The sequence below is a fragment of the Alligator mississippiensis genome, chromosome 13, assembly GCF_030867095.1.
Source record: "Alligator mississippiensis isolate rAllMis1 chromosome 13, rAllMis1, whole genome shotgun sequence".
Lineage (NCBI taxonomy): Eukaryota > Metazoa > Chordata > Crocodylia > Alligatoridae > Alligator > Alligator mississippiensis.
In genome coordinates, this window is record NC_081836.1 from 14,568,905 (window position 1) to 14,593,499 (window position 24,595).

The window sequence follows — 24,595 nt, forward strand, 5'->3', positions numbered from 1 at the left end:
CAGATGTGCCCACCCGGTTCTGAAGGGCACTTGGTTGCGGGGGTGTAGTATGTGGTTCAGTCCCTTACATTGCTTGCAGCTAGCTGCCAAATTCTGACTGCCAATAAGAGACTTTCCTCTTACTTGCTTAATAGCTCTTCTTAAAAACTACTTGTCTGAAGGTTTCCTAGGCTGAGTCATGAGGGACACAATGCACACGTGAGCAGAAGAATTGGTTGGGAACTTCTTTGTGGGTCATATGTAATATATGATCCCATTTGTGCAAATCTGTGCTGAGGCTTCCTAAGTGCTTGAACGCTTAAGCGATTGCTATTTGTTCTCAGAGACTCCTGAGGCACTGGGATTGAAGTGATACAGAAGAGGTTTGGTATTTGTAGCTGTGATGCGAGTGTGCCGGGTTTCACTGGAAACCTGCCTGACTTCCTGCCCTGTGGGCTTCTGGGGAGTCCAAATGCCCAGGTTCACAACTCTTCTTCATCTCACCAAGTGGTTGACAGGCAGCCAGAAGCCTGGCTGACCTAGGAGCTGCAGCTCTTTGGTAACCCAAACTTTCAGGTTCATGGCCCTGTGCCAGCTCATCAAACAAACTGCTTCACAGCAAACCGTTGGCGTTTAGCAGAGAATTTCTTTTACGCTGGGGTGTTTTTTTTTCCTTCCAGAATGGCATGAAGCCAGATTTCAGATGATCCGAACATAAGAATAAGATGTTTACTGGGTCAGACCACAGGTCCATCTTGCCCAGTGTCCTGTGTCATGGTGACAGAAAGTAGATACTGAAAGGGAAGGTGAACTAGGCATGGCCATAGTTCTTTCCACTGTTCCTCTCTCACTTGCAGCCTCCAGCATTTAAGGTCTAGGAAGTTCTGATTCAGAGGGTGAATCCCTAACTCCCAGGCTCAGTAGCTACTGATGCCCCTTTCTTCCAAGAATATGTCCAATCCCTTTTTGAATCTGGCCAAACTGTCAGCTTCCACATCTGGTGACAATAAGCTCCACAGTCTAATTACACTCTGCATGAAAAATAATTTCCTTTTGTTAGCTTTAAACTTACTACCTACTAGTTTCATTTTGTGACCCCTGTTGTGAGAGAGAATAAACAGTAAATCCCTTTTACTTTCTCTTCACCATTTAGCATTTTGTAAATGCTTATCATGTCCCCCTTCAAGTGTCCCTCTTCTAAACTGAGTAGGCCTAGCCTCTTTAGTCTCTCCCCGTATAAAAGCCCCACTGTACCACTGATCATCCTTGTTGCCCTTCTCTGTACCTTCTCTAGGTCTTCAATATCCTTTTTGAGGTGTGGGGACCAGAACTGGGCAGAGTATTCAAGGTGTGCATGCACCATGGAATTAGAAAGTGGCATAAGGATACTTTCTATTTTATTTACAGTTCCTTTCTTAATAATCCCTAACATTTTGTTTGCCTTTTTCTTGGAATCTGCTGCCAAGCAGGCTGGTCCATTTCCCCACAGCTCCATGGAGTACAGCGGTGACAGAAGTAACGGGCTAGCAGGAAGAAGTGGGTATTCTGTCCTCCTGCCAGTTTACAGCAACAGAACATCGGGGGGAAGCTGGTATTGAACTGACTGCTTCAACCTGATTTGTTAGCACCACTGGAGCCAAAGAGTGAGCTGTCACGGTGACTAGGTGACAGTGCTGATACCAGGCCTCTTCTTGGGTCTGTGGACATTCCTGTTCCTGCCCCCGATGTTTTGCAATCTAACTAGACTAGTTGGAGTCGGGAAGAATTATTGCCCCATGTGCATAAAGGAAAAACAAGGGAGAGAAACATTGCATGACTTTCCAAGGTCCTGCAGTGACTCTGTGGCAATGCTGGGAAGTAAGCGAGGCCACTTCAGAGCTCCAGTGCTGGGCCTTTCTCCTTTCTTGCTCTGGGAGCCTGTTTAATCCCAGTTGCTCTGCCTTCACTCAGTGGATTTGACCTGAATTCTGGAGTTCATGTCTTGGAGGAAGGAATTTCAGGCCCCAAGTCCAATTCATAAAGGTAGAGAAGGAAATTAATGATTTCCTCCCACATTTCCATCAGTGGGCCCTGGCCTGTGAAATGGCTTGTTTAATTTAATAGAAGAAACATTACCATTTTTGTCTAGAAACCTTGAAGGACATGAAAAGCAAGCTGCTTGTACCTTGCTGACTTTGATGGCTTGATTATGCTGACCTTATGGTAAGTGGCTTCAGTGCCTATCATTTAACATGTTTCATTCCTATTCATCAGAGGCCCTTATCATGCAATGGGGTCTATAAGTAACGCACATTTAGCTCATTTCTTTTCAGGCCACAGAGGTATTTCTGGGCCTTTCTCTTTCACATGCACGTGATTTCTCAGCTGAGATTTTCTGTCTGGCAATGTTACAGGCTAGAACCAAGTTCCCTGGGCTGCCCTATGTCTTGGAGAGCTTCCCTTTCACTGCTTCACGTGAGATAGCCCAGAAGCAATTGTTAAAGGGCTCCTGCTCCTTTTAAGCTATTGCCCATTTCTATCCTGACAGATTTGTTCTGTCAAAAACCAGAGAGCAAGTCCTTTGGAGGTTGTTAAGGTTTTGGGAGCACAAGCAGCTGTCAGCTCGGGCCTGGAAGTCTGGCTGTGATGTTCTGGCATGGGGGATTTGAGAACGTATGGCAGGCTCTATTTGTAACCTCTAATGCTTCCCGAGTGAGCGGGGCAAGCATACCATCCTGTACCATTCTTTTGGCAGAGGGACCTAACTCGCAGGTTGCATGTCATACTGTGGACACAATTCTTGAGACTTTTTCTGTAGCATGAAAAACTCTCAAAACTGGAAATGTTGTAATATGCAGAAACTGGGAGCTTAGCTGATCCCTTTATAGACACTGTTGTTAATTGTTTCCATTATTAGTAGCAGCTAAGGACTCCACACAGTTCATGCACGGCTACCTGCAGACTCAGACTTCAACACTGATAGTCACTCTGGATCCAAGGCTTGACCTTCTCTCTTTGTGAATGGGTCTGATCAGTATTGCTTTGTCAGCTGCACACAGTTGTGTAACATGATTAAACAGCTTCTCACTGTGTGTTCAGCTCGGCACGAGCATTTATTTTAACAGCAGCTACACCTGTTCTGACAGATTGTCAGGAATTAACTATTTATAATGTTGCTTTATTACATGCTCCTGTAAGTTATTAAAGAGATTTGCTACATCTTGAATATTTTATACCTACAAATAGCTTCTTTAAAAAAAAAAAAACGTTAAAATTTAAGAAAGAAAACTGTTTAAGTAGTTTAAGCTCCAAATTTTCCAGTGCTGATGTATGTGCAATGTTTGCATGTAGAAGAGATGTGATACCTTGCATTGGCTCAGATCTGAGAAGTTGTGCCATTAATTGATAATCTTTTCTTTCTCATTTTAAAAATATAAAAGTTCTGCTCCCCAACTCCTGAAACACTACAAGTACTGGAACTAGGCAGGGAGTGGATTTTCTCTTCCTGTGAAACTGAGAGCTCTGTCCTGTGAAATATCAGGGTAGTGTCCAAACTTTTTTGAAGTTTTTCATATTAAAAAGAGAGAGAGAGAATCACCCCAGGGCAATGAGTCTCCTGGCACTCAGGGCTTTCCTGTGGTGTGTGGAAGACCCACTTTTGAGTCCCTACACTGACTGAGGCACAGTTGGGACTCCTAACTAGTGAGCCTTCTTCCCAGTGACAGTGCTGGGCACCAGGTACTGCCTGTTCTAGGAAAGTGAGCCTCCCTCTTACTCTCACCAGGAATCTTCTCCTGCTCCTGAGAAACTTTTCCTAAACCAAACCTTTTGTTGACCCTGGGATATTTCTGGCAAACTTTGTGGTTTTGATGGACTGGGCTTTGACATGCACTCATGCACACACACACACACAAGCACACAGACACCCAGCCTGCACACACACACACATGCACACTCATTGGTAATTTCCAAATAGCTCTGCTCAGTGACCACTCATGAAGTAGCTGTGCTTTCTGTGTGGGGGACCATTGCCCTCTAGAGGTACACTGCAAAGCTCTTGTAGACTACAAAACTCTACTGTGTGCTGCTTTTAAGTTTGAGGATACTGTGAGCTTTCCTTAAGGAACTCTTGTGTAGGGTTGAATAGAAAACCAGGGCTTTGGAAGTCTCCTACAGAATTTTCCCTGTGCAAGATAACCTTTACATTTAATGGTGTTTAGTTTTATTGTTGTAGTTTGACTTTTTGGAAGCCTATTGTCTTCATTCCCACTAAATTCAATAGGGGTTTTCCATCAGGCATTGAACAGGTTTGACTTCTTCTGTACACTTGGGAAGCCATTTCCTTGTCTTTAGATTAGTCAGTGACATTGAAGGCTGCTTTGTTGATGGTGTGGTGGATGAGCAAGAAGTTTGTGTGGCCACATTAGTGAGTTTAATGTCTAATGACTCTAGGTATTTTGCTTATGAAATAAAGTTGCAACTAACCCAGCTAATAATGCCTACCTCCAAGGACACTGTAGAGTAGTTCCTGCCTATCACCATCTTCTGTTTACTTTAGTCCTCTACTTTTTTCTCCCATTGTCATGGTTGCCTCTGTTGTTCGGGGGTTCCCTTTGCTGTATATGCATCAAGAGCAGCATGGTATGAAGTGAAGAAAGGCTGTGGCTTGTGTTCCCAACAGGTACATCAAATAAGGGAATCACACCAAAAATCTGACCTGTAAAATGCTGTAACATATAAGACCCTATGTTCTGTACTTTGGCCCAAAGCTATTAATATCTCCTATTTTCACTGGCTGAAGATATATGTCAGAAACCCTTTTTACACTATTTAACAAAGCTTCTCCCTACTACTTCATTTCCTTTTCCTCACACCAAGAGACAGGATGAATGTGATGGCAGACTGGGACAAATCTAGCTAAATTCTATTTAATTCATGTTACTTTTTACAATACCTCAAGATCTGATTCTGGCCAAGAGTACAAAGAAGAGCACATTTCCCTCCGTCATACTATTTTGTCATGGGTTTTTGTTAGTCTCTTACATTGTTTATGTAAAAGCTATTTATGAAGAAAAACATCTCTCTCATTGATGTCCATTTAGAAATCTTTCTAGTTTGTTCATAATGAGATTTTTATACTAACTCTTTTTATAATTCATACCCTATACAGAGGGATAATCCATCATTGCAAATGAATAATGGAGTGTGGCAGTCTTTGAAAATGTAAATTGGGACTTTGGAGGGAGAGGTGTTTAGCAGCCTAGTTTGTTGGATTTTGTTAGCTTTTTGTAAAAATTGTTTATTAATGACTTCAGCTTCTATAGCCGAATGCGCTCAGTTAATGATGATGCCAGGTGAAGAGCATTGTCAGGGATGCAACATTTTTTTTCTGTCTCAGACATGGAGGAATTGGAGCATAAAATGTACGCAGGTGATGGCTTTTCAACACAAAGGATTTGTTTTCCATTATAGAACAAAGTGCATTTAAAAATTAGTTCTTCTTTTTTTTTAAAAAAAAAGGTCTATATTCTGTGCATTCACATTTATATTTTAATTTTATAATAATGGTTATTTATAAAAATGTTCTCAACCCACAGACTGAAGTGCATGAACTTGAAGCACTGTCATTTTAGAGATTATAATTAGCTACAAGAAAAGCTTAGAAAGGTTGTTCTATACAAATTAGAAATATTGTAGACAAGTTACTTAGCAAGCATTTTGAAAGTCATTCTAGGTTAGGTTTAGAAACAGAACTGTACTTCTGAAGCTCTCTAGTGCCTGCTTTTGTGCATTCTTTTAAACCCAGCAGTTTGGGCAGTGTTTTGTAATGCAGTCAGTGGTCCCTTCCATAACTACTAAGTCCCAGACCGAACTCGGTGAGTCTATGCAGTCTTGTCTTTGCCCAGTGTCCTTAATGAAAAATCCCCTCAACAGCTGGAAGAAGCAAGTTGTATCTTTTACCATGAGATATCGTAGCAATACTATGCATTTTCAATCATGCATCTACCACTCCAATAATGAGCAGGGGGCTTGAGCTCATTCCAGTTAACATAGCTAGTCAGCAGCTCAGTTAAGAAGTAAATCCCATTCCACACCTGTCTTGCAAATCCTGAGGCACAAAACATTCAGATATTGATGCATGAAATATGTTTAAAGTCACCCAGGTTTAGCTGTGATGAACAAGATGCTAACGTTACTGAAGACAGGTGCATAGCACCTTGCATGGTACCTGTCAGCTCTGACAGAGCTTTTGGGTGATCAATGTACCAGCAGAAAACATCAATCAATATACTCATGCTTGTGGTTTCCAGGGTCTTGCACTGCAATGATAGGGGGCACTGGTATCAGCCTGACCAGTTCTTGTTGTTGCACTGGGATGGGCTACACAAAGCTTTTTGGGCTGTATCATGTGTGATCATGTGTAGCCCACTATCCTATTTGCTCTCTCTCCTTAGTATTTCTCCTCTGTCCCCTTAGAACAAACTCGAGGATGATGTAGAATCTGGGGAAGACTCAAGCGGCAAACGACACAGCCGTTCACTGATGGGCAGCTTTTCCAAGCGCAAGGTGAGTTTCTCAGCAGATTACATCTCACCCTGCAGCAGAAGGAATCATCAGGCTCCCAGGTAGGAGGATTCTTTCTGCCTCCAAGAGAGACGTAACTGCATCACTGACAGGCATCATCACATTCTTCTGGTCAGGTAGGCAGGATGACCAGCTGCCTTTCTTTCTAACTTGCTTCACTTACCATCAAATGCCAAAGGTATCCAAGATCCAACCTGAATGTTATCGGTTACTGCACCTCCTTATATAGCAGCTTACTGCAAAATGATTTAGAGAAACAAAATAAGGGATAACCCGTTCATTATACCCTCTCTGCACAGAGTAATAATAGTAACAGCTGCAGGGATTTCAGCTGGGGAGCACCTTTCACTGAGACATGTACAATCCCATATCAGAAGGCTCTGACCCCAGGCTGCCTCCTCCATGTGTGCACAGATCAATTCTGACATATTGCAGAGTCTTGTACAAAGCTGCTGTTTGCCAGTTTCTCAGAGTGAATTGCTTTTGAAATAATCAAGCAGAATTGTGTGTGGCAGACTCTCTGGCTGCTCAGATACCAGTTTTTCTGTGTGGGACTAAAAGCTAGGTAACATTTGTACCAGATCAGTCCTTGTGCCAAGGCTTTCCAGTATGGTTACTGATTTTTAGCTATCCTGAACTCCAGGTGCCCAACTTGAAACCTTCTAAAGAGACTTGCTTTCCAGGCAGATGGGTGCTTGGTCCTTTCTCTAAATCAGGACCCTGTAAAGTGCCAAGTTTGGAACCCGAAAAATCACTAGTCTCTTGAAAACCTGGGCCCCATGTTATTTCGTGACTTACTTAGGTGCACTGCTAGCATGGCCCTGTGGCACGTGAACAGTTAGTACCAGCTATGTGCATTCATGCTCTGATGAAGGATGCAGACAGAAATGCAGCTTCTGGGTCTAACTCATGGCAATTCACAGAAATCGCCATGAGTTTCTAACCTTCCTCCTTACCCAACAGACCCCTTTCCCTGATCCCTTTCCCCCTAACCCAACAGATGTTCACTGTTGGATCGGGAGGATGGAGGATCAAAGCTGATCCAGGGAAAGAGCTTGAGTCTTCCTCTACTTTCCTCTGTCTCTTCCCCTGGCTCCACCCCACTCTCCTTGGAGCCTTGTTGCTGTCTCTCAGTGAGTGAGTGAAGAATGCATGGGAGGGAGGTTTTCTGGGGGTTTTTCAGCCCCACTGGAGTGGGAGTGTGGGTATATTGGAGCCCCCCTAAGGTAAGAGGGCACTCCAGTGGGGCTGAGAACCCCAAAAGGGACCTTCCTTCCCTGGCTTCACTCCCTCCCATCCAGAGACAGCATCTGAATCTATCTGAGGAGCAGACAGAAGTTAATGAAGTCTCTCTGCTTAGGAGTGGATTCATTTGAATCTTTATACAATGAAGCTTAATTCATCACATGATCAAAGGGCTCTGCACAGCTTTGAGTGATTCTGTTTTGGGCGCAGCTTTAGAGTGATTATTAAGGAGCCAATTGCACCACAAATGTCATCTCTGTCCACGTCCAAAGACACCTTCTCTCCTCTCCTTCTCTCCCCTCCCCAAAGTTTTCTCTGGTTTTTTTGTTCTTTGATCTATCCTTGATGTCCAGTAGAAAGTAAACCATGTTTGCATAGTGTTGCCTATTCTGTATCATGGATTTGTTTTTCTTTTACACAGAAAAAAGGAGGCAAACTGAAAAGGGCATCCAGTCTGGAAGAGGGAGAAGATGACCTGGACTCTCAAGGAAACTTAGCAAGGGGCTCAGTACATTACAGCAGGTTGGTAACATGGATCCTGGACAAGTCAGTGCTCTGCGGTGGTGTGTTCATAAATGTAGGAAGTTAGGGACCAAGTCTCACCTGTACAAGCCAGTCTGTTGAAGGCAAACTGGAACATGTGCTGATTGGGGTGAGAACCTCAAGCAAAGGAGAAGGATCAAGGTATTATCTTAATGGTGATTCTTTGGGATTTAAATGTACTTGGAAGTGGAAAAATATTTAGACTGGAAACAGACAATAGGGCATGGAACAGCTGATCATGTTCCATGGACTTCTATAGACATCACCAGATGACATGCCCAAATGTACCCCTGATTTCAAACATTGCCTCTCCCCATGTCAGGGACCTAAGGAATTCCCTACAGAGGGATTCCCTCATATGCATATCTGCAAGCAGGAATTGGGAAACTCCTAAGTGGATTTCTGCTTCTGCACTTGCAGATGCATGTGGGGAATCCCTTGCAGAGGGGTTCACTTGCATGTGTGTCTGCAAGCACAGAGGAGGGGACTTCCCCACTCCCTGCTTTCAGATACTGCATGTGGGAGAATCCCTCTACAGGGGATTTTCCCAGCATGCATCAGCAAGCCAGGAGGAAGGAACTCCCATAGGGGGTTCCCTGTTCCCCCCTTACAGATAGTGCACCAGGGAAATCCCCTGCAGTGGGATTTCCCCAGCACACCTATCATTGCTGCACAGATATGCATCGTGTGTTGGAGTGAAGCCTTGACTTTCTCTTTTTACCCAGACATGTCCCCAGAGATTGCTGGCATGCATCTGGGTAAGTGAGAAAAGTGAGGCAAGTGGTCCGCGGGCTTGAGGGGGCCAATCCTATCCAGGAATTCCTGTGGTGTCCAGGACTGGGCCTCTCAAGTCTCCAGAGCCCCTGATCTAGATGGCTGGAGATCACAGGCAGTTTCACGCTACCCATTTTGTCCCAACATAAACAAACTGATATGGGCTGCAATAAAGTGGCTCAATTTATTGTCAACCTTTTGTTGGGGACACAATTTTCAGCATTTGTGGCATGACAGAAGGTATAGCTGTCTGTTTGCTTTCACTGTATGTCTTCATAAACATTTTTATGGTAGCACAAAAGTAACATCTGAACGCAGACGATTTTCACCTGATCTGCCCCCAGAAAGTGGGCTATAACCATGACCAAACAGAAGTTTATGGTTGCAGACTGCTTTAAAAGGACCCAATCCCACAAAAATCTGAATCCTTATTGCATGAGGGTTCAGAAGAACGTGCTCCAAAATGGAGCACGTTCTGTAACTTGTGTCTGGAGAGCTCCCAGCCTGTTGCTGTTTTCAGAATGAGAGCAGAGAAAGGGAATGGAGGGAGTTTAGTCTGGGATCTTTTCAGCTGGTGCTGGACAGTGGGGTGGGTGGATTGGAGCCCCCTGAATGAGCTCCCTCTGCTACCTTTCCCCTCTCCCATTCTGAAAACAGCATCTGCACTGGGTGGGGAGAGTGGTGTTGCTACAAAGACTGGGCTGCAGGCTTATAGCAAGCAGCTGCACTCCCCAACTCCCAGACCAAACAGCAAACTTCTGTTATGTCTGGAGAATTGTTGCAACCCATAGCGCTTCCTGCAAAGTGCTATGAGTTGCATCAGAGAGCTGCTTTTCTGTCTGCACCCTCTGTTTCCACCCTTAAAGTCCCTAATCAAACCTTCTGTACAAGGTCAGGGTCCTTCAGTATACCGGATCTGAAAGTGTGATTTCTCCCTGGGAGATTAAAGTCTCCCTTTGTCTTTATCATATAAGAAAAGGAGGCCATTTCCCTGTCTTAATTCAAGAGCTAGTTTAGGCAGCATCTTGTGTCTTTATAGTAAGTCTCCATTTGGTATTTCTATATCCATTACAGCACTCTGCTTTATTCCCTACATTTCTTTACCCTCCCATGTAAAGTGGGTTTGTTTTTTCCATCCAGGATGAGCCGTCAGAAGAAAACAATGAAGCTTTCCCGTGCTCTTTCTGACTTGGTGAAGTACACAAAATCTGTTGGGATCCATGATGTTGAAACTGAATGTAAGTTGAACTAAATGTCTTCTGAAAATTAATTGCTCTATATGGAGTTCAGAAACTGGCTTGAAAGACTTGTATTCTTATGCCTTTTTCTTACCTACAAATTGGTTCTTTTTTTCCTGAAGGGAATTTGACAATAAAGTTGCATGCAATCAGTCTGGGGCATTTCAAAGTGGCTGAGCATCTGAGTTGACTTTGAATCTGCAAAATGAATCAGAATTTGTGCAACAACATAATTAAAGGGGATAAAATTAACCACAGGTAGTAATAATCCGTGCAGTTGCTGCCAGTAGGGATTTAAACTGTCCTATGCCAGTTTATGTCCTAGGAAGCAATTAAACACTAAACAGACCTCCATGCTGCTCTCAGCCAGAATTTATAACAGTTTGGAGAGTATTGTCTACATGAAAACTTGTTTTCAGAGCAGCAAGGAAATCTTCAAAGCTTTCCATAAACTCTGAAAGTTGAGATGCAGCTTTAAACCTGTTGAAACTTCAGCATTATGTTGTTTGGGAAATTTCTCTGTGCATAACCTTGAGTGGCATTCAGAAGTGTAAATGCCACCCATGATAATAAGAAATAGTAGGGAGAGCAGGTCTTACCCTCTCCTGAAGCATCTTCACCCTCCAAAATTTGGTTCAAGCAATGCATGAAGGATTAGGTTCGTTATTATATCTGGCTGTTTTTCTCAGCCTCACATCCTCCATGGATGGCACATAGCTGCAATGAAAAAGAGCAAAACACATCTATTCAGGGTGTGTTTACTAGAGAATGATGAGTAATTGAGACTATGGTGGTAGAGGCATTTTTAAAAGGAAAGGCATTCCCTCCCATCTCTTTCTGTCCTTGTAGTTGCTTCCAGTTGGCAGGTCTCATCTTTCAGTGAGACAAAGGCCCATCAGATACTACAACAAAAGCCAGCACAATATCTACGCTTCAACCAACACCAGTTGTCTCGCATCTACCCATCTTCTTATCGGGTAGACTCTAGCAACTACAATCCCCAGCCCTTTTGGAATGCTGGCTGCCAGCTGGGTAAGCAGAAAAAAAGCATGTTTCATTTTTTTTTTAAATAGGGGGTTATTTACTGCATGGCTGAAGAACCAAAACTGTGTCTGGATAGAAAAGCAGGACAGAAACACATTCCCAAACCATGCTTGGGTTATCTGTGTGGTGTGAACAGTATGGGGTGCTACTATGCAGAGCCACCTGTTTCACTGTGCCAGGCCCAAAACCACACTTTGTGAGTCTCCCCTGGGCAGCCTACAGCTGGCTGTCCCACTTCCTAGAGAACACCCGCAAGCCTGGGGTAACACTGCCACCACCCAAGCACTGGTCTCTGGTAGGGCTCGGTGCAGTTTGGGGCACACAGGTCCTGCAAAACTTGGAGATGCTTTGCTCACAGTAATATTTCTGGGTGTTTCTTTCAGCCTGAAGCATCCAAAGATAGCATCAGGTAACTGAGGGAAAATAAAAAGACACACTTTGCTAGCCAAGCTGGGAGCAAAAGGCTTCCTTTCTCTCTGCCCACAGTAGCACAGCAAGGCACGCTGTAACCCAATACCTTTAATGATCAGAGAGAGAGGTGGGAGAGAGGGGTGGGGGTTAGAACAAGGAAGTCAGAATACACTTTGAGCAAACATAAGCAATGTGAGTCTTTTACAGGTAATTGGACACAGTAATCCTTTTAAGACGTGACTGGCCTAAACATAATTCTTAACTCCTGGCCAGTTTCCAGGGTTCTGCTTACAGAAAATCACAGGGACATGTTGTTTGTGGTATTCCAAAATGCCTGCCTCCAGGAAGCAAGTGCTCCCCCCTCCCCCTAGGAATTTATCTAGCCAGGTCACCTGGTTGACCAGCCTGAACCAAAAAGTAAGCAAGGAGAGAAAGAGAGGGGTCACCTGGTTAGGCCCAAGTGAGAGGCAGAGAGAGAGGGATTTTTTCATAACCTGGTCATCCAGTTGTACGAGCATTTGGGGTTGGTCAGATAGCTCTATGGTGCTAAGTGAGTAGGATGATCCATAGGTGTCTCATATACACTGGGGCCTGGTAAATGGTAATTAATATGATCCCTGTAAGCAGCCCTACAAGTAGGCGCTGAATTGATGACACTCTTCCAGGAACCCTCTCTCCTCAGAGCTGACATGCCTTTGGTCTAAGAGGACATAATCATCCTTCATACATCCCTGGGTCCTTCCACCAGAAAAAAAAGGCTTAAAACATATGTAGGTTTGCTTGCTCAAATTGAGTCCTGTGAACGGAGATGCTGGCAGCAACCTGCCTTAGTGTTTGTGCCTCCTTCTTTGCAACAGTTGCACTAAACTACCAGTCAGAGGGGAGAATGCTGCAGCTGAACCGGGCCAAGTTCAGTGCCAACGGGAATTGCGGCTACGTCCTCAAACCAAAGTGCATGTGTCAAGGTAAGGAAGAGCCCATGGCAGGTGCTGCTGCATTGAGGAAATGAGGGCTTATGCAAAGGAGACTCCTTACTATTTAGGTCAGCTTTTAAGCAGAACCTGTGGCTTGGGGACTGTTGTTTGGGATCACAGAGGGCTGTGCAGGTGCGGTCCTCTTTAGGGCTAGACCTTTTAGTGTACTGAACTCCTTTTAATGCATGCAAGAGGAGTGTCTCTGGAGAAGGCATCAAGCAGGGAAGGATGTATTTTGGGCTCCAGTGAAGCAGGTTTGTCCCGGAAAAGTTACATGCCAAGAAAAACCCCTCCCTTTTTGCTTTGTACGTTTCTCATTTATTCATCACTTTCTCATCCTAAATCCTTTTTCTCAGAGGTGGGCAAAATACTGGATCTGGCTTGCCAACTGGTTGTATCAGCCCACAGGTGGGTGGCCACAAACTCATGGGATCTGGCTCATGGGCAGCCAAGGGCTCCAGCTTGAGCTGCTTTGGGCCTTTTCTAGCCCTCCAGGTGGGGCTGTTTCTACTGTGCCGGGTAGGTAGGCAACACTGCTTCCACTCAATGCTAGTGAGGTGGCATCAGCTGTGGACCTTGGCAGATGCCCTGTGGGTACCCAAGGGCTTTGTCTCTGGCCACTGCATGGTGCTGGATAGGCAAGGCTGTTTGTACTGTGCCAGGTGGGCAGGTGACACTGCTTCGACCCAGTGCTAATGAAACAGTCAGCTGGGGCATGAGCAGATGCCCTGATCCTCACATGGAAACTGCCAGCCACGTCTACAGCTGATGTTAGCAACCACCAGGGGCAGCTTCCACCACATCTGGAAGGTCCTGGCATAAGCTGCGGACACGGTCAGCAGGTTCTGGTTGGGGTGAGGATTGGGACATGCTACAGTTCTGGATGGCATGGGGATGGGGCAGAGAGAGAAGTGGACACCAAACTGCATTAAGTGGCCCTCCAGCCAAAATAATTGCCCACGCCTGCTTTATCTGGATGTAACAGATAATGTAGCCTTGGGCTCAGGGTTTAAATGCCATTTTAGGCTTTAGGTTGTTTTGTGTAAACAATTCACACATTGCTTAATATTTCTGATGGCTGCAAACCTCTGGACCTGGAGTAAATTGAATTTATTATCATGCCTTTCTTCTCCTTGAAGATCTCTTCCCCTTCCACTGTTTACTATAGTCAGTCCACCACTATGCCATGTTTAATCTGGGCTTCAAAATGCCTAGTGATTCAGTGACTTTAACTTCAGCTTACAGCCAGTTGATTCATCTTCTTTGTGTCCTAGTATACATACGGACTGATGCAGTGGAATGCCTTCTAGCATCTTAGGTATTTGGGGCTTTAATTGTACTGCAAATAATTTCATCTCAAGTCCTCATGTGTGGTGTAAAAAGCAATTTAGAGAGATGGGAGATGGCCATAAAATTCAAATCTGGACCTGGAAACTGCAGGTGTTCATATCCAAGTTTCATCCCCTTCTCTCAGTCCTACCAGCTCAGTACATTGCTTCCTTGTGGTTAATTTGGCAACATGCAGTGTTTGCAACTAAGATCTCTAGAGTTACCTTTGGAAGCGTTAATAGTACCACGGTCCTTGCTGTACTAGTAATGCTGTCTGATTGTGACAGCAAAACTGCAAAGGATTTGATGGATGCCATTACATTATTTTGGTGTGGTATCTGTAGAGATGCATGAGGGGATTGGTTGGAAACTGGATTTCTGTTTTTAGAGCAAAATAAGCACTGAGGAGGCTTCAAGGACCAAGTCACCAAGTGCCTGGTTTGCCTCTTCCACTGTCCTCCTTAAAGTTGTATGGATTCTTGCCCTCCCAGGTGTCTTTAATCCAAATTCTGAGGACCCACTACCTGGTCAGCTGAAGAAGCAGCTTGTGTTGAGGATTATCAGTGGGCAACAGCTCCCAAAGCCACGGGACTCCATGCTGGGAGACAGAGGAGAGGTATGGCTCTGAGGACTGGTCTGGTGCTTGTGTGTGTGTGTGTTTGCAGGCTGACAGGGGTGAGCCTGAGGGTCCTGACGTTCTGCAGTTTATTCCATGGGGAGAAACTGAACTTTCTGACAAATAGATTAGGCAGCCCTTGAGTTTCCAAGAGCACCAGGTGCTTTTCCTCTCTCCTGAGCACTGTGGAGCTAGTTTGCCTCATTGTCAGTATAGTGCCTCCAGGATGTACTGGGAAGGCCAAGATGCTCAATCATCGTGATGGGTCCCTATTCACAACAATGCTCTAAAACTTCCAGACAGAGCCAAGCAAAGCCCAGAGCTTCTCTGAAAGTACATAAAACTGCTGAGCTTGTCAGCCAAGACAAATGGAGCTACTTGAGTACCTCTCTTGCCCTCTGCTTGTATGAATAGTGCTCCCAGTCCCCCCTTTACCACAGAGTATTGTGCCTTCTCTTTCCTGCTTCTATCATGTGGTTATGCAGTGGTTTATTTTGTTTTTATAAAGCCTCTGGCAACTTCAATTGAGGAAATATCAGCCAGTTTAAAATGAGCCAGAATCATGCAGCCTTTTGACAGCCTTGGCCGGGGTTTATTTCTTGTACTGTTCTGTGTAATTGTACAGCATCCCCAGTGTGACATTCAGTAGGGCTGTGCAAGGCTTCGAACAGAGCTTCAGATCCAGAGAAGCTTCGGACGCTTCGGGGTCCAAAGCAGCATGTCCGGGTTGAAGCGCTGGCCTCGTTCGGCTTTCCGAAACGGTTCGGAGCTGCCTCGGAGCCACCTCTGAGATCCGGCCATAGGGTATAATGGGGAAACAATAAAATACCTATAACTTTGTTGTTTTTTGTCTGATCTGGATGAAATTTTCAGGGGTGATAGGCTCTACAGAGAGCATGAAGTCTGCCATGTTTCAAGAGGATCGGTGCAGGAGTTTAGGAGGAACGATACCCCAAATTCTTGAAAGCAAAACTCACGTCATGTCTAGGCGTTACAACATGGCGGGGTGAAAACTGCAGGGGTAGTAGCTCTTACTGAGGCCACAAAGCCTGCCAAGTTTCAAGGAGATAGGTGCAGGGGTTTGGGGGGAACTGCCCCACAAGCTGTGGACAAGCAAAACTCATGCCATGGGTGCTTGTGGGACTGACTGTCTGTCTTGGGGCGGGGAGGGAAGACACTGCTGCAGGCCTGGCTGCTAAGGTGCTGTGTTCCCAGTCAATCAATCATGATTCACTCAGGGACCAGGGACTCAGGGACCAGCTCAATACACAGGACCTAGCTACTACATAATGACTTAATGAGCATCAATTAGCACATACAAAACCAGGCTAAGGAGAGGAAAGACTCGATACAGACAATCAACTGCCCCAAGACAGACACGGTCTTGCCACGAGTGTTTCCCACCAGCAGCTAGGGGTTCAGGGCCCGAGTCCCCCTGCACCGATCTCATCCACAGCTGGCAGGTGTCACAGCAGGGGCCACCATCCCTGCAGCTGTCACCCCACCGGGCCTTAACACACACAGGGTCACCCATGGCATGAGTTTTGCTTGTCTGCAGCTTGAGGGGCAGTTCACCCCAAACCCCTACACTGATCTTCTTGAAACTTGGCAGGCTTTGTGGCCTCAGTAAGAGCTACCAGCTCTGCAGTTTTGACCCCCCCTGTGTTGTAACTAACAGCCATGACAGGAGTTTGGCTTTCAAGAATTTGTTGTACAGTTCCCCCCAATCTTCTTGAAACTTGGCAGGTTTCATGCTCTCAGCAGAGGCTACCATCCCTGCAAGGTTCATCCAAATCGGACAAAAACCAACAAAGTTATAGATATTTCATTGATTCCCCGTTATACCCTATGGCCGGATCTCCAAGGAGGCTCCGAAGCTTTGGATCCACTTCAGCCAGATCAAGGCGGAAACCCGGTCTGGAGCTCCGGATCGGATCACTGCCATCTGAAGCGGCTAGATCCGAAGCTGGATCGGATCACCGCCGACTCACATAGGCCTACTGTTCAGTGCTAGGAGAAGCTATCCAACCAAGCTGGAGTTAGAATTCCCCTCAAGCCTTTGCCAGTTAGCAGTAGAGCTGAACCCGGCTAAGTGGGTCTGAAATGCTTGGACGTGATACAAAGTTTGCAATGACTTTGAAATACTTTTCCTAAAGGTCTTGTCCACTAAACTGGACCACTCAAGTATCTGTGGAAAGGGCACAGAAAGGCTGCACTGTGTCCATCTAAGCATCCAGATGTGGGCTTGCAGTCTCGTTCCATCTTTCTTGTCTCCTTTCTAGCATTAAAATGCCTGTGACTGCCTGGGATCCAGAAGATGAAGGATTGCCTGTGGCAGAGGCACCAGGCTGGAATTCATTTTATCCTGAGAACCAGGGTAGCTTAGTCTGCATGGAGATCTGTGTTACCACAGCTAGGCAGTACCCAAGCTACCTCAGGTGTCTCTAAACTACACCACAGTGTCCAGTACAGACATACTTCAAGAAGCACAAGTCCTGTCAAAAGCCAGTGGGATATGAAAATCCTACCCTGCATTTTATTTGTATTGTGCTATATTACTTTAACTCCCAGTCCAAAATTGGAGCCTTGTTGTGCTGAGAACAATGCACATTACAAGAAGAGTTCCTGCTGCAAAGCCTGTTGAAGAGTAGAGCCATGGGAACAAGATAAAATGGTTCACTGATACATTGGGCAGCCATTTGTGTTGAAAATTGAAATGTCTTAAAAGCACTAACAAAAAGAGGAAAAAAGACTTGTGTTTTTCTTAGTAGCAAAGTATCCTGTGAGTATGTAGTCTGGTCTGCAGCAAAGATTTGTTTTCTGCAGAACACCAGAAAGCTAGCATACAAATATTAATCTAGTCACTGTCTTTTTTTCTTCTTCTTGTCATCCCAATTTTATTGGTCCCAGATTTAAGATAGTTCGTGTTAGTTTTTTGGACAACAGTAACCTGGAAAACTCTTCTCTCCTCCTGAGAATGTATTGGCTGAGAGTATACTTTCTGTATTCAGTGATCAGCAGACCTCTACCATTGATCAGGATACATGGGCAAATGAAGACAGACACCGTGATGGATTAGGTTGCAGACTGCATCTTCTTTGGTTTCTTTCTCATATTTTGTTTCCTTTCTTTTTTCCAGATCATAGATCCATTTGTAGAAGTGGAGATCATAGGATTACCAGTGGACTGCTACAAAGAACAAACCAGAGTAGTTGATGACAACGGTAATCCCTTGTTTTTTGGTTTCCCCACAGCCATCTGGAACATGCTCAAACTGGAAGAAGCTTGAAAGGGTCATTTCTAGGCATAACCTCATATCAAGGCAAAACCAGCCAAATGTGGGGCCCATTTAAGCAAATCATCTACTTTGGGTGGTGCTTAATAGTGTTCTTATGTTAGTGCATCAATGAAGAATAGCCTTAGTGAGAAAATGTGGTGCAATGAGGATTTTGAGGCAATTTCTGCTCTACTGCCTGATGCTGTCATTATTTGGAGAGTATTCAAAACTGAAAGGGATCAGAACAGAGGACTGGACACCAGCAGCTTTCTAGGGTTCCTCTTAGCTCTGCCAGTATGTAGGCCTCTACAGAAGATAGGAATATTTATAAGAGTGCCACATCTCACATTTCTGTCACAGCTCCTATTGAAGTTCCTGGGAGTTCTGGATGTGCCAAGAACACAGTATAGAGTCCTTAGGGGAAAGTTACCCAGAATGGTCATTGCTGTGTGAGCATCACAGGCACAGAGCAATAGTTAATCCTTCTGAAAAGGTCTCCACAACAGGTTATGAGACATTAAGAGCTGATTCTCTCATTCCCAGGTTTCAATCCAATGTGGGAGGAGACTCTGGTGTTCATGGTGCACATGCCAGAGATTACGCTTGTTCGGTTCCTGGTTTGGGATCACGATCCAATTGGGCGGGATTTTATTGGACAGAGGACGATAGCTTTTAACAGCATGATGCCAGGTAAGTCAGCAGTCTCTGGTGGTGAAATGCCAGGTGCATTGGCTGCTTCAGTCTATGAAATGCCTTTATTCAGACAATTTTACAACATCTCTTGGGTGTGTGCATGCATATAAACAACTGTATCAGGGAGTCAAGGTGATAAAGTGGGTAGAGCAGGAGATGGGGAGTCTAGACTCCTGGGTCCTCTAGCCAGGTATGTCACTAAATACTGTGACAATGATCAAATCATTTGACCTCAGGCTAGATTTTCAAAAGCACACGACACCTCACCGGTCCCCTTAACAAACCAACTTCTCAGGCAGATACCTAAATGGAATCTGCTGTTGAGCTCTTCTGAAAACATGGGGCCTGGGGCCTCATTTCTCTCCTTGCAGGATGGGGGTAATGATACTTGCCACATCACATGCACATTATGCAGTTTAATTAATGAGCACTTTGAGGTGTTCCGGCTAAAAATGCTATTGGGTAGATCTGCAAAAGACCAGCAGGAAATTAATGTGCCATGGCAAAGCATGCAGGACTGGAAAGACTACAGTGCAGAATTGTTTCTTTCTTGTCCCTTTATGCTGCTTTTTCCCCCCTTCAGTGCATTATTATTATTTGGCACCTGCCTGGTTTTAACACATCAAATGAGACGCAGTGATTTTGTAGTCAGTGGGGCAAACTTCAAAAGCCATCCTAAAAGAAGTTGGAGTCTTATTTGGTCTCGTTTTCTGGCAGTTCGCTAGTGGCTACAATTATCGTCAGTAATAGTTGAATGTAAAGTAGGCAGCCAGTTGTTTTGTTAGTGAGGTCCAGGGTTTTTTTTTTTTAAACTCTTTATTTTTTTCCTGTCCATTTCCTGCTTTTTGTGCAATCCTATTTCATATAAAAGCACGCTGTGTGTGCATGTTTTTTTTTCTTTCCTTCAAAGCGGAGGAAATGAAAGTTTTATTTAAAAAAAGAAAAAACCCATCTGAGTAAAGAAACAGATTGTAATGTCTGTTTCAGTGTTAATAATGGGCCCTGGGTCCCTGTGAGAGAAACTAATCAATTCTAAGTCACAGAATTGACAGCAGCAATAATGGACAGTGGGAAGAATAGGGTGTAGATTTCTTTTCTATAATAAGGAAGAGACAAGGGGAAATGTTGGTTAACTTTGTAAAATGGCATGGCTCTTAGACAGATTGAGTGTGGTGAGGTGATGAACAAGTCTGAGCACTTAGCAGCTGGAGGAGCTGAGAGAGAGCTTGTTTTTTCTTTCCTAGTTGCAAATGGAAAGTCTCCAGCAGTTCCCTCTGTCACTTCTCTCTCCTCCCCATCAGCTCCACTCTCTCTGTTTCAGGCTATCGGCATGTGTACCTGGAAGGTATAGAAGAGGCATCCATCTTTGTTCATGTAGCTATTAATGACATCTGTGGTAAGGTGAGTGCCTTCAGCCTAATGTGATGTGGCCTGCATTTGTAACTATGCCAGCGGGGTCTGTACCATGCATGGAGAGCCCAGGGTTGGGGATCCAAGCTAATATGTTTTTGGAAACAAAACAACTGCATCTCAGAGTTGTACAGAAGCCTACGTTCTTCCTCAACACACACGGCATAAACTGGTGGCATAACCAGTCAACAAGGAACTTTCTGCCTTGCATGAGCAGCATATTATATCCCTCACACAGTGCTTTTGTTTTAGGCAGTTTCTCCTCCCTGTGACTCCTTAGGGCCAAATTCTGACTCTGTTCTTACTTAGCACTTACTTGCTGTGAGTGGAATTTGGCCAGATGTAGAGCTGGAGTAACTGTACTGCAATGGTACTAGCTGTGTAGTTCAGCCTTTTGTTGTCGCTGGGGATTTGCTTGAGATGTGACCTTGGCACCAAATGTCAGTGCTGCCAGACACAGCAGAACAAATGGGAGATCTGCTTTCTCAGTGAGTGGGTTGGTTCCTGCCATGTAGGTCCCCCAAGCACCTGAGTGTGCCTCCCAGCTGTGTAGGAAACAAAAGAGAAGGCAGCCTTTAAACCCAGAGAGAATGTGTAGCATTCTCTGGTGAGTGTCCAAAATGGAATAGCAACATGATGCTTGGAGGATATAGTATTTCCACATTTGGAAATTTAGATAAGCATATATGGGTCACTCCAGCATATTAGGTTCTCATCCCTTGAGAAGAAGAAGGTAGCCCTGAACCACTGGGTGTTTCCTGGCCGTAGAGTTTATTCTGCAAATGCTCTGTCTCTGTGAGGCTGGTGCATTTTAAACGTGCCATTAATGGATTACCAGCTTGGAGACCTCCCCCTACTTCTGCACCTTTATTTTGGGGTCTGCTTTAGTGCAGAGATAGCTGGGGTTTTCCCTAAGCATTTCTGGCACTCAGTACTCACTTCGCATCTCTTGGACACATGCCCAGTTGTTAGCTTGCTTCACACGAAGGCAGAGTACAACTGTCTTGAATCCATGTTCCAGTTTCATGTGAGCAGTTCCCAAGTTGAATGTAAAGCTGCAGCTTCTCACTTCCCCAGTGTATAGTTGAGTTGACATATCTCTTCAGTGCCATGTGTTGGATTTAGCTCCATATCTCCCATTCATTTTAATGTCAGGTGTGTAGTTGAATCCCTTTCCATGTTTTGAATATCTCGACATTGGTTTGTATGTCAGAAAAAAACAGAGCGTCCCGCAGCATCAGGGCGCGATACAAGATTTTACCAGCGGGAGGCAGCATTGAGCAGCCTGGGAGAGCTGAGATTGTTCCAAAATGCTGCTGCTCATCCTAGGGCAAAAAAATAGTATCTGGATATGATGCTTTTTAAGCTATCTTCTAAAATAGTGGCACTGGAGAAGGAGTTGGGACAACTCTTGGCAAAAGTGCACTTCAGAGCATGGAAGGAGAGGAGTGGAAGGAGTGTCCTGCTGGGTATTTCAGCAAAAGCTACTAGAAGGAGAGGAGTTCCTGGCTGTATCCCTGTGTTTGTATTCAGTGCCTAAACTAATCACCTTCTGGCAGGTACAGTTTCCACCTGACATTTCTGGGAGCCTGGTCTGCTGCACTTTTCTCCCGAATGAGCGTAGCTCTGAGGAGCAGGAGAGTTTAATGCTGTGAGTGACAGAGAGGTGGCTGCCACCGAAGAATAAGATTGAGCATAGCTGAGAAGCACCCAGTCAGTGTTACATGCTCCTGTCATGTACAAAGTTTGGGAACATCTAGATAGGGTAAAAGTCCAACAGATCCCAGTCTCTAGAAACTCAGGGAACTAAATGGCAGACTGAGAATAGTAATTATGATGGGGATGATTCTGCCTTGGTTTCCTGCTGCCACCCCCTCTAGAATCAAGGATGGGTAGGGAACCATCCAGCTCCTTTAAGCAATTTGAGCCACTTATGAAATTAGTCTCTCCACTGAAGCTTGAACGGGCATGGCTTGGGGTCATGGCCTTGTCTGGTACTTTGCCTGGGGAAACACTCCACAAACCTGCATCCTGCTTAGAGACAGCGTGAGTGGGCTTCTTCTGCTTGATCCATTTCTGGGTGGATGTCTGCCACATTCAGAAGCCCATTTAGCAGCTGCTCACCACCAGCAGAATTGGCCTTCCCCAGCCCCCTTGACTTCCCTTATTTCCCCCCTTCCTCAAAAAGACAGACTAACAGCTGCCGTTACCTTTGGTCCAAACCCAAAGCTGGAGAGGAGATGGCCAAACAGTTCCCAGTACTATGGACTGTATCAGACAGGCCAATGTTGAACGGCAGAGAGCTTTATGTATTACAGTAGTAACATACAGCGCTTAAATCCTATGCCTCCCAGGCACAAGATAGTACTTAATTACGGCAAACTCTAGAAGGGTTGACGGTAGGTTGGTTTGTTAAAGGCAGAAAGAGAAGAGAGGGCACCTTCAATTTTAATTTTTACTAGTGGGTTTGGGAGCATTGGGATTTTTATCAGTGGTGCCTGGTAATTGGGGGAGGGACTCTTCAGTTTCTGTTACCTCCTAACTCACTCTGTCTTTGTGGGATCCACTTCACACTTGCCCATTTCTACACCAGCACAAAAAAGGGACATGCTGGATTTTGTCCATTAGTAGGTACCAAAAGTAAAAACAAAGTTGCAGCGTTGCCACGCAAAGAGGAGGGGAGCCTACAACACCAATAAGCTCTGGGTTTTGCATGTGTAGAAAGGCAGGCAAAAGACCTTGTGCCCCTTGGAGTTCCCCTGGCCCTTCTAGCTTTCCAGCAGTCATTGAAGAGGCTCCCCTGCAATTGGGTGAAATCCCAGCCTCAGTGGGGAGAAGTTTTCAACTTTTCTTCTTTTCATTTTTTAAAGAAACTTCTTTAATGTGCTGATTTTGTTATATGGTCCTAATTAAATGCAGGGGAAACGGAGAGGAGAGTCTAATTAGAGCAACAGAAAGACTGAAATAAACAATAAAGGCTTTGTCTCAGTTTAGAGGGAGCCAAGGGGAAGCCAGGCACTGTCTAATTCCTATTGCCAATTACTTGAGGGGAAAGGCTACTTCAAGTGCAAGTGTTGCATGGCAACAGCCACAAGGAAAGAGGGGAGAGAAGAACCCATTTTGCCCACCCACCTTCCAGGAGCAGAGGGAGTGAAGGGGGAGCAGTGAGAAGATGAAGAAAGCCTTTCAGTTCCAGTGAAGCGTCTTTCCAAGGGGCTCCTTTCCACCTCTCATGCATCCAATGCTATCTTGGGCACTTTCTGCTGATGGACTAGCACATGCTTGCTGGTTTTGTATTCTGTTGTCCTGATTCTTCAATGCACACAAGATGGTTCTCTAGCCCTGATCATCTACAGCTCAAGTTTAACTGCCTCCACTCAGTGCAGCCTAGTGCCTTACTCCAAGACAGAGCAAGATGTCCAACACTGGAACCATTTCTCATCTTTATGGAAGTTACTTCTCACCTCAGCTGCCTTTTGGGTTGACTGCTCCTAGGAAACATTTTCTTATGTCTAAATTCATCCTCCTTTCCTTGAAAGTGTTTTCTCCCTTTTAATGCCTCCTTGGTCACTATCTCATAATTACTCACCGCTCTTGGTTTCCACTTGAGTAACTTGCTGATGGATAGTTTTAATTTGCAGCAGGATGACACATACCACTTAAACCTTGACAGCAATTTTGGGGTTGTTGGATTTTCTCAGAACACTGTCTTAAGCAAGTAGCTTATCCCTATGCACATCAGAAGACCCCTGTTGTATCATGCTGTCTCATCCCTGTCTTTATCTCCTTGCTTCCAATTAACTGAACTGATTCGTTTTCTGATTGCTTTATTTCCTTTTCATGTCTTCAGTCTATTACACACTGCTTGTTGCTTCTCATTACCACTGCAACCTGTTTAGCTTTGCTGCAATTAATATGCTAATACTGTTTTCTAACCTCACTATGGCACAGCTTGATAATGAGCCCATGGTCACTTCCACTTCCAAATACTATAGTACTAAACAGTGTGAGCCCCTTGCACAACCCTGCCCCATACTTGTGTCTTTGGATTGCTTTTTGCTGTCCTTAGTTCTGTAGTGCCTTCCTGTTTATGCAGTCCCACAGAAACCAGTAAGGGCTGTGGGTAGAAAAAGATTCAATTTGGTGAGAGCAAGAATGATAGACCCTGACTCCTGGCATTAGTTCCAAGCTCATTTTAAAGACTAGAGTCACTAAGGCAACTGTAGCCTCCTTATGAATGCCAGCCCTTTGAGCTTGGGCTTGAACTTGTGCTAGGATCAGCCTATATCATTTGGTGTGCGGACAGTGGTGGTTGAAGTCTTCTGTACTGTAGTCTCTTAATGCTATTGCTCTGTTCCATGCATTCTGTCTGGGGAATGGGTTCCTTATGCTTAGATTTGGGGTAAATCATGAGGTGGTATAAATCAGCGCAGCTTCACTGGCTGTGGTGGTGTTATACCAACTTACCCTCACAGGGGTTCTGGTCCATTGACACAGC

The 24,595-nt window shown here is 44.9% G+C and overlaps 1 protein-coding gene across 1 annotated transcript in view; it reads left to right on the forward strand.

Moving 5' to 3' along the window:
- Positions 1-24,595, forward strand: part of PLCH2 (phospholipase C eta 2) — a 373,398-nt gene that overhangs the window by 334,220 nt on the left and 14,583 nt on the right. Inside the window, exons 15-23 of the mRNA XM_059716700.1 lie at positions 6,436-6,525; positions 8,210-8,310; positions 10,246-10,343; positions 11,193-11,375; positions 12,656-12,763; positions 14,593-14,717; positions 17,857-17,941; positions 18,538-18,684; positions 20,009-20,088. Coding sequence (XP_059572683.1) covers positions 6,436-6,525; positions 8,210-8,310; positions 10,246-10,343; positions 11,193-11,375; positions 12,656-12,763; positions 14,593-14,717; positions 17,857-17,941; positions 18,538-18,684; positions 20,009-20,088 — 1,017 coding nt within the window. The remainder of the gene's footprint in view (positions 1-6,435; positions 6,526-8,209; positions 8,311-10,245; positions 10,344-11,192; positions 11,376-12,655; positions 12,764-14,592; positions 14,718-17,856; positions 17,942-18,537; positions 18,685-20,008; positions 20,089-24,595) is intronic.